Here is a 17,500-nt window from a genome sequence, read left to right as displayed (position 1 = left end):
ATATATATATTATTATATATATATATAATATATAGTACGTCTGTTGGTATGCGTGTGTGTGTGTGTGTGTGTGTGTTAGTGTGTGCGTGTGTGTGTCCACTACAGGAAAAACCAGATTACTATCTGTTATGAAAATTAGCCAATTCGTTAACATTTGTATCTTCCTAATGCAAGATTTCAAGATTTTTGCTATTTAGGTAGATTTTACAATGGCTATAAATTTAAAAAAATAAATTTTATTCCATCCCAAAGGTTTACGACGCCATTTCATTTTAATCAGGGAGCAAGGGAGCGGATACACTCGTAGCCATTGTTAACTTATAGATAGTATGCGCTTGGCTAAGAAGCTCATCACATTGCCATCCGGAAGTATAACGGACCAACACACAAAACTCTTGTGTAACCATGAATTTTTATAGTCTGGTTAATACAGTTCAGTGAGAATAACTCACAAACGCGGATGGCAAAATATAATAACAAAGACCTGAATGACGTCATCTCCGAACTATCTATAGGCTAGTATCAGTATGTGTGGATGAAACCTTTATTTGGTCAGTATCAGCGTGGCTACTGATACTGACCAAAACATGACGTCAAAATGCCAGTCTTTTGCCACAAAAGAAAACAAATCGTGAGTTGTATTCAATAGTTCAACCAATGAAATAACTTGTTTCCATGAGCTCTACAAACGACAACTCACAAGGCGGTGCAAAAACCAGATAATGACGTCAAACTGCCAGTCCTTTTGGATTTCAGTATCAGGCTATAACATAACGATGGCTACGGTATCAGGCCATAACTTTACGAAGGCCACGATTCCTCTCAGCGGGGATCTGTGCTTGTGTTTGGATGAGACTTTTAGGTTACCTCTAACTAACTACTTTCATAGTGTGCTCTCTCAATCTACATCTTTCCTATGTGAACGAATTCCCCTTTGTCTTACCTTTTCTTGGGTGCTTAGTTGTCATTCTAGAACTTTTTACTATCCTATTTTCATCCTTTTTTACTAGCGCTTATATGACCTTAATGTACTGCAAGCGCGTGGAACCCTTAAAACAAACAAATAAGGATGTGAAATTGAATGTAAGCTTCGATCTAATATACGAAAACAGATAAAATAGACGTTTCGGGTTTCCCCTTTGTCAACAAAACAGATTGAATGAAACACTACAGACGAATGAGATAATGTGGTCGTGGCATCATTAAGATTCATTTCTTCGAGATTCGAGCAGCAACATTTACATTAAAAACAAACAAAACAATTATTCATAGATGACTCTGCTTATTTATTTTTATCTAACATGGTCCGACCCTTTATAACCAATCTGCCAATACCACGAAATTCTTAAATGTTCCATACTTACCATCCATTCTGTACATTATCTATCTATTTTTTATAACACATTTGTTTATTTTCATTTATTTATTTATTAATTCTTTTTAAACCTCAGGAATGAGAGGCACCCAATGTTTGTCGTCACTTTGCCAGTTTAGATTTAGCTCCATCTTTTACATACGACAATAAACATAGGCATCGGGATATTGACCTTAAAAAAACATTAAGAAAAAAAAAAAGAAAATGAAAAATAAAGAAATCTAATAATGATAATAATAATATAAATAAATAAATACATAAGATAATAGATAAATATATAGGTTACAAAATAAATGAATAAGTAAATAAATAAATGGATAAATACATAAATAAATAAACATATTAATGAAAATAAAAAAAAACAAAAAAAAAAAAACTTGATCTTTTATGACTTAATGGCCCTGGTACACTCTTAGAAGGGGAATTTAGATAGTAATCATTGCTATCGACCAACAATTACAGGCACGAATATGTAGATTGTATTTATCTATCATATGTGTTTATATATTATTTCTCAGGTCATTCATTCATTATGAATTAATCTTTAAAATTCTATTTACTTATCCTCCCTATATTAATTCATCATCTTTGTTCCATTCATATTTACTATCAGTTTTTTTTTATTACTCACTCACTGATCTATTTAATTATTCTTCATCCATTTTTTCATTTTTAATTTATCTACTGTCATTTTTATGCATCACCCATCTATTTGTTCATTTGTTATCCATTTGTTATATATCTATCTATATGTTTATTAGTCTATGGTATTTCCAACCATCAATTAATACAATTTCCAATAACGCACCCATTTATTCATTCATTTTTTAATGGTTTTATTGTCTAATATTTCATTACCTAACAGAGGTCTTATCAAAATGCTGAAGTGTCGTAGTGAGCTGAAGCAACGATGTCTGAAGGAACCAGACAACATGAAGAAAATTAATGACACTATAACCGACTACTCAGGGAGACAAACGGAATACCGAGGTATGAAATACTTCAACTACTACGACTACTACTACTACTACTACTACTACTACTACTACTACTACTACTACTACTACTACTACTACTACTACTACTACTACTACTACAATCTAACTACTACTACTACTACTACTACTACTACTACTACTACTACTACTATAATATATATAATATATAATAATAATAATAATATATATAATAATAATAATAATAATAATAATAATATAAATATATGATGATGATGATGATAATAATAATAATAATAATAATAATAATAATAATAATAATAATAATCATAATAATAATAAATAATAATGATAATATTAATAATGATAATGATGAGATATGATGATGATAATAATAGTAATAAAATAATAATAATATAATAATAATAATAATAATAATAATAATAATAATAATAATAATAATAATAATAATAATAATAATAATAATAATAATAATAATAATAGTAAGGAGAATAATAATAATAATAATAATAATAATATAATAATAATAATAATAATAATAATAATAATAATAATAAAAAATAATAATAACAACAACAACAACAACAACAACAACAATAATAATATATAATAATAATAATAATAATAATAATAATAATAATAATAATAATAATAATGATAATAATAAAAATATAATAATAATAATAATAATAATAATAATAATAATAATAATAATAATAATAATAATAATAATAATAACAATATAATAATAATAATAATAATATAATAATAATAATAATAATAATAATAATAATAATAATAATAATACTTAATAATATTATACTTTATTTATCCAAAAATGGAAATTACTTTACAGACGTGGCATGCATAAAAATGTATAAATGTAAAGTTAAGAATTTATGGCGACAATGTATATATATCAATTAATTCGTTTACAGACGTGGCATTTTGAGTCGCCTAATTGTTTTTTGCATGCTGCCTGTGGTAGGCAGATCTCCTACCGACTTGAACTGTCAGAAATCCGTTGTTTTTGAGTGAAGAAAGAAAAGTAACCATAACAATAGCTTTACTAATTTATGATTTGCCCTCAACATGATAAAAAAAATGCTACAAAGTCCTAAATATAGGTTGTCTGATATGACATTTTCTTTTTCAGTTAGATTTTTTGAGTCACGTCGCAGTCATCGTTAACATATAGATATAATGAAATTGACGTCACTTAAGTCTTTATTCTTGTTTCTTGCCATCCGCGTTTGAGAGTAATTCTCACTAAACTGTATTAACCAGACCATAAACGTTTAAGGTTACACAGAGTTTTGTGTGTGTGTTGGTTTGTTATACTTCCGGATGGCAATGTTGTGAGCTTCTTAGCCAAGGGTATAAATAGAACGAAGATGATGTCACTCATGTCTTTGTTATTGTTTATTTTCTCAGCTGATGTATTTATGTCTTTATTGTTTTTTTTTGTTGTTGGTTGAAGAAGGGTTTTGAGCCCGAAAGGTTCCGTGTTGGGTATTTTGTTCTTTTTTTTTGGGTTAAAGCTGTTGTATTGATATTTGTTTTTTACCTTTTCAGTCCACAGCTTCTAGCAACTAAGTATCATTTTCATTGTTGACAGAGATATGCCGAAATAGAATGGGAGATATGAGGTTGAGGGTGTGTGTGTGTGGGGGGGGGGGGGGGGGGGGGGGGGGAACTAATATTGTACGATGAGAGTCTTGACTAAGACAAAGTCCAACTTTTCCATCGGTAATCTAAATAGTTAAACACACAATTTCACCTGGCAGGATGTATGCATAGCTTTTGAAATATAATCTGATTTATACAAAAGTGAAGTAGAAGACCACAGTTGAAAACTATGAAATAAAGTAGGCGTTCAAGCCTATTAGGCCCATAGACATGAAAAGAACAATAGAAAAATGCTAACTACCCTTTGGATACGACACTAGTCTATTGTAAAGTACTTTCCGCTAGATCTATCATATCAAGCAACCCAATTACCGCTGGGTGGACAGGGGCAATATGAAAACAGATTCTTGACTTCACCCGGGATCGATCGGTCTCTTTGCGCGTGAAGCCAGTGCTCTACCAACTGAGCTATCGGGACCGCCATTACAGATAATTAAACAACGATATATTTATAATGTCCTTTTTTTTCATAAAAAAATTTTACCAGCAAATTCCATATAAAATTGAAAGCTCTGATATTTACTTAACCATGTCATTTTCAAGTATGTTATTCTTTCTTTCATTAATTTCTAAAAATTCTTATATTATGTTTTATTTCATTTAACACCCAGACTACACCACGGCTTAATCAAAACTATGCTTTTTAAAACCTTAAATGAATTCTTAGATATAAATATTTGATAAAATGAAGCCAGTTTGGTAACATTTAATTTCCATAATTCCTTCTGCTAAGTCGGGATTCCGCGATTTTTTTTTTAGATTATTGAAATCCTTAAGAGTCATTAGTCCTCTAGAGTCGGAGTTTATTCCGGTTTCTATAACGTGAAACGGACACTATTACAATTGCTCGCCAACCTTTGGATAAGACGCTAGAATATTGCAAAGTACTTTCCGTCAGATCTAGCAGGCCCAGCTACCCAATCACTGCTGGATGGACAGGATAGATCAGAAAGAAATCTCGACTTTAACAGGGATCGATCTCGGTGCATTTTCTCTACCAACTGAGCTATTGGTTCCCACTGTAAAAGTTGAGCTTTAATATAGCGCAATATCCACTAAACGTGCTCAAAGCGCTTTACAAGGGGTCCCAGTCCATCAGCAATATTTAACATTTAGGACAAGACATGACGCCTGTAAGGGGATATTATATTTTTTTTTCGGATAGAGACTACGCTGTTAACGGCCAGGTACTCATTTTACACCTGAGTTCGGTGAGAGAATGTGAACTGTGCGGCTATGTGGTCTTGTGGTATGACACTCGCTTTCGGATCGGAAGGTCCTGGATTCTAGCCTCGCTCAGCGCATAATTAAGTCCCTGAAAAAGGCTCTTTACTCACATTCTCTCACTGTACCCAGGTGTAAAATGAGTACCTGGCCGTCAACAGCCTGTCGAAAAAAAAATTGTAATACCGGTTAACAGGCGTGATGTCTCGTTCTACATGATACGTGTTGCTGTAAAGTGCTTTGAGTACGTTTAGTGGATATTGCGCTATATAAAAGCACGTTTTTAAAACCAATTTACCAGTAGACTCCATTAAAGGTTCTAGCAACTTTATTCAGCCTCCCATTGTGTGACTCACTACCTCAGATGTGCGGCTATGTGATCTTATGGTATGTCACTTGCCTTCTGACCGAAAGATCCAGGGTTCGAGCCCGCTCTGAGCAGCGCTTTGTTGACGAGTCTTTTGAAAAAGGATCTTCCCGTTAACAGCGTTGATTTTGTCTGAAAAAAAATTGTTGAATCGCCTAACAGGTTTCATGTCTCCCGTTAACAGCGTTGTCTTTGTCGGAAGTTTTTTGTTGTTGTAATACTGCCTAACAAGTGATATGTCTAGTTGTACATGCCAAGTCTTGTAGTTAGCTAGGTATTCCTTATAAATCGCTTTTTGCATGATTAGTAGATACTGCGCTATAGCAATACTCTGGCATTCTGTCGGGATGGACTAGGTGTCAAAATGTGATTTAAAAATCAAAATAGCTAGAAAAATGAGATTATAGTTTTTGTCACTTAGAGAAACCTCATCTATTGACCTTGACCTCAATCAAAGTTATAAATATAAAACAAGTTTTTTTTTACCAGTTAAACGTCATACTCTGAAAAGATACTTCTATAAAATTTTGGCCAGAAAACATGTCCTTCAAATATCGATCGATTAAAATGACCCTCATCTTTGATTCTTTTTTTTCAAAGATTAACATTTTGATAATTTAATTACCACAATTTAATTCCCATAAGCTCCATATTCATTAGCCAGAGTAATGGAGAATATCAGTTTGAATTTATTGTCTACCATCACAGATTTATCTTAACTTTAAATTGGAAAGTCTACTCGACTAAAACCCGGAAGAGATACAATGTTGATAGTATATCAAAAGCCAGTGCAATGGCCAATATCACTTTGGATTTTTCGTCTACCGTCACAGATTTTCCTTAACTTTAAATTGGAAAGTCTACTCGACTATCCCGGAAGAGATACAATGGTGACATTAGTGATATATAATATCAAACTTAACTTCTTAAAACACGGCCTAACCATCTTGAGAACAATTCACACTTTCATCACTTGTTTGCACAATTCACGGATTTGAGTCCCTAAATCCTCCAGACGAGCTCTTTGAATTAATTAAACAAATACTGTTGTGACGTGAATCGATGCTCTTGAAGCTGAAAAATAATATCTTGACAACTTTCTCAAACAAAACTGTGTGTTGACACACTGTATTGATATAGATTATGATTATGCATTTTTTAAATGATGTACAGTATCGAAATTTCATAATATAGTGTCATTCGTTTTATTAACCACTTAACTGCGAAGTTTGAGAGTTTTTGCCAAGATGAGGGTCAATTTAAATCGATCGATATTTGAAGGACGAGTTTTCTGGCCAAATGTTTAATACGTGTCTCTCCAGAGTAACACACTTAACGAGTTAAAGGTAAATAAAACTTCTTTCGATCAGGATGAAAAACTTAATTAAAGCAATAGGATATCGAACGAATCATTCTTACCCATTAACAAAATTTGGTCTGAAAAGGTTAAACTTCTTTCAAAACGGGTTTAAAAGCTAGTCAGTGTCAAGTATCAGCATTGCGATCCTGAGTCGAATTATTTAAGGCTTTTCGGTCCGTTTGACTTTACCATCATTGGAGTTGAACTCGTTACATGCACAATGGACAGGATGGCATTGCAGTGTATTTTTGGCGTCTTGTTATTTTTGACTTCATTGGGAACAGCCTTTTCAGGTAAATAATAATAGGAATATTATTATTGCAAAACTATTTCGTTATATAAATACTCAATTTCGTGAAAACTATTTTTTCCGTTTCTTTTATTTATTATTTTTGGCCCTGTAAATCGACAAGTACACTCTGTCTAAACCAGTTGATAATTTATGAACACAAATCCAATATTTAGTTTTTAAGTAATGCATTTTTGTTTCTCTCTCTCTCTCTCTCTCTCTCTCTCACACACACACACACACACACACACACTCTCACTCTCTCTTTGTCTCTGTCTCTCACTCTCTCTCTCTCACACACGATCTCTCTCTCTCTCTCTTTGTCTCTGTCTCTCACACTCTTACTCTCTCTCACACGCTCTCTCTCTCTCTCTCTGTCTCTCTATCACACACACAGACACACCCCCCCACACACACACACACTCTCTCTCTCTCTCTCTCTCTCTCTCTCTCTCTCTCTCTGTATGTGCGGCGCATATTTGGATCCTTGGAATAGGCTCTTTACTCACATTCTCTCACCGTAGTCATGTGTAAAATGAGTAACTGGCCGCTAAAAGTTTCGTCTTTGTCCGAAACAAATCGTAGTATAGCCCAACAAGCGTCATATCTCTTCCTACATGCTACGTGTAGTTGTCGGCAAGGGATGCCTTGTAGAGCGCTTTGAACACGTGTAGTGGGATTTGCACCATATAATTGCTCAAGGTCTCTCTCTCTCTCTCTCTCTCTCTCTCTCTCTCTCTCTCTCTCTCTCTCTCTCTCTCTCTATGTATGTGAATGTGTTTCAAATTTGTTTTTTCCACATAGAATACTTTTTCACGAAATATGGATATAAATGTAAATAGTCCTTCACACCCAGATCTGCTATTTATCAACTACTGGGTCTCATAGATCTGACGGAAAGTACTTTGCGCTGCGATAGACTAGCGTCTTATCCAAAGGGTAGCAAGCATATCATGCTATTGTTAATTTGATGCTGTAGAAAACGGGATAAACTCCGGCTACATGGGCTTGTTGAATCTATGTGTCACAATCATCAACCTGGGGGGGGGGAAGGGGGGGGGAATGGGGGGGGGGGGAAGGGGGGGAAGGGGGTTAGCCTAGATGGCTAAGTAGTTTGGGCGACCCATTTATACCCAGTTTCGATTCTGCTACCAGCATCTGTTTTTTAAAAAAAATTTTGAGCAAGAAACGCAACCGCTATTGATCTCTTTACGGCGCTGTAATAATGCAGTTTAAAATTGGTTTGTTTTGTATTTTCACTAGAGGATTATAGTAAAAAAAAAAAAAAAAGGAGACATAATCATGCTACGCAAACAGGGCTACAGTGCACCTGCTCGATGATCTGGATACAGAAACGGATACGTGTTTCACACGAAACGCCCCTTTTTGGTGCATATCTTTAGTCAATCGTTAACTCACTCAACCCTAACACCGACTATATCCGTAGTTTACCCGGGGTTACTTTTACTTTTACCCCATGCCTATTTGTTAGATTTTTATGAGACAAATTATAGGCGTGATATCAAAGCTATTGTTTTTAGTTTTTACATGTTAATGGTAGATAGTTGAATAAAGATATCTATGCATATGTTCAATTTCAATACATTTTTTTCCAATTTGGAAAAGTAGCAAACATCCCTAGTATTGAGTGAGTTAATACGTTTTTCCACCTTTATCCTTCCTTAAACACACTCATATATACACGACGGAATCCAGGATCCACCTCTTCAATTACTTTGGTCAATGTCCCAATTCACACGCCCAGTTACATTTTAGGACTCGTGAAACCCCTTGTAAATCATCCAATATGCATTGAATGATACTTCAAGAAATTCGAGAGAATCAGCTTAAAATTTGAAGGCCACTGGTGCCCAATTTTATATACAGTCGCCCTTATGTTGAACTTTGGCCTCATGAAAAGAATATTATTTATTTAATTTAACCAGTTTTTAACTGCTGTACTACAACAAATTCGTATTTAAAAATTTGGCCAAAAACTAGTCCTTCAATCTTCATCTTGGCAAAAACTCTCGAACTTGGGATCTTTCTCTCTCTCTCTCTCTCTCTCTCTCTCTCTCTCTCTCTCTCTCTCTCTCTCACACACACACACACCACTCTCTCTCTCTCTAACTCTCTCTCTTCTCTCTCTCTCTCTCTCTCTCTCTCTCTCTCTCTTTCTCTCCAACCCAACCTCAGGACAGAAATCTTCTTCTTATTACCATCAATATCTCTAAAATTTAAACCTTATACATCATTCCAGGAGACAAAATTTGAGCATTCTGTTCTTGTAAATCGGTCTTCCATTTCCGTGTAAAGCGCTTTGAGCACATTAAGTGGATATTGCGCTATATAAAGCTCAATTTTATTTTATTATTTTTAAAATTTCTACCACATTTTGTCGATTTGAAACATCGAAATTGAACGAATAAATTCCCAAAATTTCAATCTTTTTTTTTCAACGTCTCCCGCTTTACTGACTTTCAGATGAGTTTTTCTAATTTTCCTATTTATTTGTCAACCGCGGTATCTTTTCAATCTAAAGTAAGTAGTTAACCAGTTTATTGCCGTACTAATGAAAAACACGTTTTTAAAAATTTGACCAAAATACTAGTCCTATCTACATAAATCGATCGATTTGAATGACTCTCATCTTGCAAAAACTCTCAAACCTGGGACTTCGCGAAGTCCCAGGTTTGAGAGTTTTTTTGCCAAGATGAGGGCCGTTAAATCGATTATTGTTTTAAGAACGAGTTTTCTGGACAAATTTCTAAGTTACGAGTTTTTCCAGAGTACGGCAGTTAACAGGTTAAAAGTTTATGTTTGCTCGTATATGAAGCGTGCTTGAGTCCTTCATCTCTTCTTCTTCTTCTTCTTCTTCTTCCTTTTCTTCTTCTTCTTCTTCTTCTTTCTTCTTCTTCTTCTTCTTCTTCTCCTCCTCCTTTTTTTAGAATTTATTTTGTTGTTGTTGTTGTTGTTGTTGTTGTTGTTGTTCTTCTCTTCTTCTTCTTCTTCTTCTTCTTTTCTTCTTCTTCTTCTTCTTCTTCTTCTTCTTCTTCTTCTTCTTCTTCTTCTTCTTCTTCTTCTTCTTCTTCTTCTTCTTCTTCTTCTTCTTCTTCTTCTTCTTCCTCTTCTTCTTCTTCTTTTTCCTCTTTTCTTCTGCTTCTTCCTCTTCTTCTTCTTCTTCTTCTTCTTCTTCTTCTTCTTCTTCTTCTTCTTCTTCTTCTTCTTCTTCTTCTCTTCTTCTTCTTCTTCTCTTCTTCTTCTTCTTCTTCTTCTTCTCTTTCTTCTTCTTCTTCTCTTCTTCTTCTTCTTTTCTTCTTCTTCTTCTTCTTCTTCTTCTTCTTCTTCTTCTTCTTCTTCTTCTTTTCTTCTTCTTCTTCTTCTTCTTCTTCTTCTTCTTCTTCTTCTTCTTCTTCTTCTTCTTCTTCTTCTTCTTCTTCTTCTTCTTCTTCTTCTCTTCTTCTTCTTCTTCTTTCTTCTTCTTTCTTCTCTTCTCTTCTTCTTCTTCTTCTATTCTTCTTCTTTATTCTCTTCTTCTTCTTCTTCTTCTTCTTCTTCTTCTTCTTCTTCTTCTTCTTCTTCTTCTTCTTCTTCTTCTTCTTCTTCTTCTTCTTCTTCTTCTTCTTCTTCTTCTTCTTCTTCTTCTTCTTTTTCTTCTTCTTCTTCTTCTTCTTCTTCTTTCTTCTTCTTCTTCTTCTTCTTCTTCTTCTTCTTCTTCTTCTTTTCTTCTTCTTCTTCTTCTTCTTTCTTCTTCTTCTCCTCCTCCTCCTCCTCCTCCTCCTCCTCCTCCTCCTCCTCCTCCTCCTCCTCCTCCTCCTCTCCTCTTCTTCTTCTTCTTCTTCTTCTTCTTCTTCTTCTTCTTCTTCTTCTTCTTCTTTCTTCTTCTTCTTCTTCTTCTTCTTTTCTTCTTTCTTCTTCTTCTTCTTCTTCTTCTTCTTCTTCTTCTTGTCTTTCTGTGCATATAGTGTAATGATGTCATTTTAACTCCATCAAAATCCCATTCTTTAATTTATCTATTCAATAATATTCACTTATTCAACTTTCAATTTTTTTAACTGGCATAAAATATATAATATACCAATGTACAAATTTGAGAATGTGTCACAACATACCAATTATATTTACTTACAGTCAAATCTTGATAACTCGAACACAATTTGTTCAGATAGCCGAATCGTTCTAATTATCAAATTGTCAAATGAAACTTTCTAACAGCGACACTAAAAATATTCTTTTTAAAATATTTAATGACTTTTATATAACGCAATATCCACTAAACGTGCTCAAAGCGCTTTACAAGGATCCCTGACCAACAGCAACATGTAACATATAGAACGAGACATTCCCCCTTGTGAAGCGACAGTAAAAATTAAAAAGTTTGTTGACGAAACGGGCTAAATAGCAAAGAATATTCTGATTGGTTCATTGATGCTTCGTATCACTGAATCTACGTGCATAATAAAGCATCTGATTCGACGTGCACTTATTTGCAGGTCTGATAACCCAATTCCTTATGGGCTCAATGTTGTAATGGAAATCTCAAAAAATGACGCAAAAAATTGTCCATTACAACAATGTTAAATTCGGCCAATAAGTGGATTCGGATGTCAGACCTGCATATATGTACACGTTGATCTGATCCCATCGAATTTTCATTAATAATCAAACACATTTCAAAGTATCTTTTTGATTAATTCTTTTAAATAATTCTCATTTTCCACTCAGTCCTAATACGACAATACAATAAATCGTGTTTTGACCACTTCACTGTCGTACCCATGGTAGACACCGACGTATACATATATGCAGGTCTAACATCCAAACGCAATTGTAGGCTTAGTTTAACATTGTAGTAATGGACGATATTTTACGTACATTTTTGAGATTTCCATTACAACAATGAGCCCGTAATAAATTAGGTTATCAAACTTGCAAATAAATGCACGTTGATAAATTATAAGTATTTCAAAATTTGGCCGAAAACTCTTCCTTCAATATGAATCGAGTTAATGAAATATATTCAATGCTTTATATTTTATATGTATTTTATAATTCAAATTGTATTTTTTGAAAATGGCTATTGCTTTTGGGATAAATCGTGATTTTAGCAGATCCTTCATTACTATGCACATGAGTCAATAATTTTTTCGTCTGATATGACAATATTTGAAACTCTAGCCTACGACAATACCTCATGAATGACAAATGGCTGGATTATGAAAAGGTTGTCTGTATTATGTAATACTAAATTCCCATGAATCGTGCTTGAGTCCTTCATCTCTTCTTCTTCTTCTTCTTCTTATTCTTAAACTCTCGAATATTCATTTTTCGTACCTGTTTCAAAAGTGATAAGATTGTGTGAAGAAGAATAATAAATTAATCTTTACCTTGCTTATCATTTATCACAATCTTATCAAAATCATTAACTAGTCACTGTCGTACTCTGTAAAAAAATACGTATTTATAAGTTTGGCCACAAAACTTGTACTTCAAATATCGACCGATATAAATTATCCTCATCATGGCAAAATCTCTCTAACCCGGGATTTCATTAAAAGAGCTCGCTAGTCCAGGTCCAGCGGTACGGTCTTTGCCTCGTACCCGAAAGTGTATCGAAGATCCGAATACCCGCTACGTGTGTGCTACGCTGCACTGCGGCTGACGCCTGGGTTATTCCAGTCTTCCCTTGAAATAGACCCTTGAGACAAATTTCCCTTTAAAATTAAAAAAAAATAATTTGAGTTAAGGCGAGGTGACTTGCTCAAGCGACACAACGAGGCGGTAGTCGAACTCGTTACCTTTCAGGTGCGAACCAAAGACCGTACCGCTGAGCCACGCCGCTTTCCCCTTAAAACAAATTTATTTATTTTTATTTTTTAAAAATTATTTATATCGATCGATATTTTGATGGACGAATTTCTGGCCAAATTTTTAAATTTTTAAATACGTATTTTTCCAGAGTACGACAGTTAGCTGGTTAAACACAACGACGGCCTCTTGAAAACACATTCTTGTATTAATAATGATAATGATGTAAAAACAAATCTCTATTGTTGGGAACAGCTTAGTGCTATGAATTATAACTAAAATGAAGGCTATAGCATCAGTCCAAAAATCTGATAATATAGTTCTCAACATGTGTTTCATCGAGGGATTGTACGGGTTATTTCAAATTTCACTGATTACACTTTTTCATTATTATTATGGGATGCGACATATAACAACAGTAATAATAGTAAAGATTTTTCTTCGTTTGCTTGTTTATTTGTATGTGTGTGCGTGTTGTGTGTGTGTGTTTGTGTGGTGTTAAAAAAAAAAGGGGGGGGGGTCGGTAAGTGCGTATTTGTTTTGTTGTTTTAAAAAAATAATATTTAATAATAATAATATAATAATAATCAATAATAATAATAATAATAAAATTAATAATAATATAATAATATAATATAATAATAATATAATATAAAATAATAATAATAAATCTAATAATAATAATAATAATAATTAATAATAATAATATAATAATAATAATAATAATAGTAATAATAATGATAATAAAATAAATAATAATAACATAATAATAATAAAATATAATAATAATAATAATAATATAATAATAATAACATAATAATAAAATGATAGTAATAAATAATGATATAAATATAATAATAATAATAATAATATAATATAATAATAATAGATAATAATAATAATATATAAAAAAAATACTAATGATAAAAATAATGATAATAAATAATAATTATTATTAATTATTGCTACCAACTATTGGTATTATCATATTATTAATATTATATATTATTATTATTATTATTATTAATATTATTATTATTATTATTAATATTATTATTATTATTACTATAACTATAACTATTATGTTATTATTATTATTATTATTATTTTATTATTATTATTATTAAATTATTATTATTATATTATTATATTATTATCATAATTATTATTATTAATTATTATTATTATTATTATTATTATTATTAACATCTCATCATCATCATTATCAGCCTAAATCATCATCATAATCAGCATCATCACTATCATCTATATCATTATTATTGCTATTATTAACGTCCATTAACGAATCTTCAATTAAAATGGGTATATATTGATAATCGCAATCTACGAATTCCTTTTACAAGTTTTTTTTTTCTACCTTTTTTCACTCCTCTTATATGTTGATTAGCCCAAGTATTCTGCGAGGGAATTTTCCGGCCCACTGCTGTCCTGTTGGTGGAGGAGGACAGTATTCTCAAATTGTCTCTCTGTCGCAAAATAATCAGGATTTCCTGTGTTACAAGGTAAGGAAAGCACAGTGATTATTCACATCCATTATTGAACACTTTTATCGTGGACAAACCGCTATTAGCAAGTTAACGAAATCGGCGTCGAACGACGAACGACGAGCAAGAAAGCGCCGGATCTGTCCCCTTACGTCACCAACAACTACTACTAATACTATTACTACTAGGTGACGTAAGAGGCTCGTCGTTCGTCGTCGATTCGGTTAACTTGCTAATAACATAACGCCCCTTTCTTCTGATAAAAAGACAAATTTTACCAATTTGTGATATAGAAAGCAAAAAATTAGACCTGTTAGACGTAGTACATTGTTTCTGTCAAAAAAAATGAAGTCCTTAAGGCTCCCGTTCGTTCTACGTTTACATGTTCTGTAACCTTTTTGGGCCCCCCTCTTTTTATCAACTTGGGGAAAAAGTCACATTGTAACGTACCCAACTTTTTTTTTTTAAATTTCTTTTGTAATCAAAAAATTTTAAGAAAATGACGTGTATTAAATGCTTATCTTAAAAAACATTTTCGCAAGAATTCCTGTTATTTGTTTGGGGTTTTTCTTTTTTTGTTTTTATTGGGGTTTTTGCTTTTGGAAAAATCCTAAAAGGGCTGGTAAGGAAAGGGTTAAGTGGATTTTCGCTTAAAAAAACTCTTTTTTTAAAAATCCCAAATTTTTTTTTTCAAAAAATTGAAAACGTTTTCTTCCCCCAAAAAAGGGTAAAAAAATACTATCTTACTCCAGTTCACAAAAACCTACAGTCGCGTTTGTTTTTGTGGGTACCTTTAAATTTTTGACGGACACAGCTGGGCAAACGGGGGGGTTTGCCCCTTAGCGTCCGTTGGGGAGGGGAAAAATCGTTCCCGTTTTGTTTGACTAATCAAAAAATTTTGGTTTTTTAAAAAAGAGGGGATGATATAAAAATGAAAATAAAAAAAATACTTTCAAAATTTGGCTTGCCTGAACGTCGTCCTTTATTTTATAACCCTTTGCTCTCTTGTTTATCTTTTCTCCTTTTCCTTCCCGATCCCCCCATATTTTTTTCCATCATCACATCTCATCATCATCTTCTCTCATCTCATCATAAACTTTGAACCCCCCCCCCCAAAAAAAAAAAAAAAAACAAAAAAAAAAAAAAAAAAACCCCCCCCCCCCCAAAAAAAACTCTCATAAAAAAAACCCCACAAAATCATTTCAAAATTGCAAATAGGTAAGAATCAAACAAATAAAAATATTTTTAGGGGGCAAAGGGGCCCGTTTTGGAAAAGGCATTCACGGACCCGTTCAGACTTTCTTTTTTTTTTTTTTGGGCAAGTTTTTCCCCCCCTTGCCACTTGGAAAAAGGGGTGAACCTTTGACATCCGAATAGTTTATAATTATCTGTATTCCTTGTGGAAGCCGGGCACGATATCTTAGATGTCGGTTCTACGTAACCCTGTGCTATGAGGTTTTTTTAATGGGAGCGGACACAAATTATTTTTTGGGGTTATTAACTTAAAATTTTTTCTAAAAAGGGTGTAATCGTCGATCGAGGGTGCCCGTAAAAAACTGACTTCATGTGTCAATTTTCTGTTAGGTTTTAAATAAATATTTTAAATATTTATATTTTAAATATAAATATATATTTATGTATCAAACAGTAAGGGAAAATTTTCCATGAATGTCAGCTGTTTATATTAATATATATAATATATATATATAAAAATTTTATTATATCAGAGCGTTTTTAATAATGGGAGGACGCAGCCATCGTTAACTTATACCCTGACAGTACCAAAAATGACGTAAAAGACAAGTTTTAGAAAAAAAAACAAATCGTGTTTTTGTAATCAAAAAAACAACCATGTAATCATTTTGTTTCCTTAAAAACTCTACTAACGCAATCTAAGAAGCTCCCAAAAAACCAAAAAAAGCGTCAAACATAAGCCCAAAGGGGGTTTGGTCGGCAAAAAGTTTACGATGGTAGGAAAAGGGAGGGGTCAGCGCCGTGTGTCTGGGGTGGCATCAAAGAAAAGAAATACGTAAATAACAAATATTTTTTTTTAATTTTGCAGAAAATTTGTTTCATTTTTCTTTCTTCAGAATTTTAACCCCGGGGGATTGCCCAAAAAGCAACGGGGTAACGGGGAAATGGTCACCGCAGTATCTTGGGGTGGGGAACTCAAAAAGAACTCCTCGACATTCAAGAGAACTGCAGTCTAAAAAATGCAATACAAAAGTTGAATTTGGGGTCCCTTTTGGGTAGTGCTTAAATTTGCATCCAAGTTAAATAATTAAAGATAAAAATGAATTTTTTTTAAAACCACAAAAACCCCCGCGCTATAGATAGTTCAAGATGAGCACTCAGCCCCTTTGTTTTGTTTTTGCCCCGCTTTGTGAGTTTTTCTCACAAATGTATTAACCCAAATAAAAGTTTTTTTCCAGTTTTTTGTTTTTTGGGGGGTCCGTTTATTCCGGGGGCAATTTGTAAACCCCCTTGGGCCGCGCATTCTATCTTAGCCTGCAAAACGGGCCTCCAAAATTTAAAATTTCCGGTTTTATGGGAAAAAAAAAAAAGTGTTTTAGAAATAAAAATTTCCTTCACAGTAAAAAATGCTCCAAACCCAAAATATGGGTTTAAAAGCTATTTTCCTTCTTAAAAATTTTTTATTACCCAAAGGGGCCTATGCATCTTGGGACCAAAAAAATTCTTTTACTACAAATTTTTCCCCTTTGGGAAGGGGGGCAAGGAAGGACAGCAAACCAAGCTGAATGGATAATGAAAGGGGAAGGGGCAAGGAGGAAGTACAACAAATGAAAAAATTTTTAGGAAAATTGAGAGGAAGAATCCGGCAAATTTTTTCTCATTTTTTCCCTTACGGCTGCTTCGGTCAGAAAAAAAGAGGTCATGATAAAATT

At 33.1% G+C, this 17,500-nt stretch overlaps 1 protein-coding gene across 2 annotated transcripts in view; it reads left to right on the top strand.

Moving 5' to 3' along the window:
• LOC144976735 (chymotrypsin-like elastase family member 2A) overlaps nucleotides 1-17,500 on the top strand; it is a 61,099-nt gene that overhangs the window by 12,615 nt on the left and 30,984 nt on the right. The window contains exon 5 of one of the 2 annotated variants that reach the window (XM_078921106.1): nucleotides 2,241-2,365. In XM_078921106.1, coding sequence (XP_078777232.1) covers nucleotides 2,241-2,365 — 125 coding nt within the window. Of the gene's footprint in view, nucleotides 1-2,240; nucleotides 2,366-6,854; nucleotides 7,286-17,500 lie in introns of those variants that run through there. The other variant, XM_078921107.1, reaches the window with a different exon arrangement.

The sequence above is a fragment of the Berghia stephanieae genome, chromosome 7 (genome assembly GCF_034508935.2).
Source record: "Berghia stephanieae isolate SIO BIC M18660-M18661 chromosome 7, UCSD_Bste_1.3, whole genome shotgun sequence".
Taxonomy (NCBI): Eukaryota; Metazoa; Mollusca; class Gastropoda; order Nudibranchia; family Aeolidiidae; genus Berghia; species Berghia stephanieae.
Note: the sequence above shows the minus strand (reverse complement) of the source record. Positions and strands in the feature narration are given on the sequence as shown.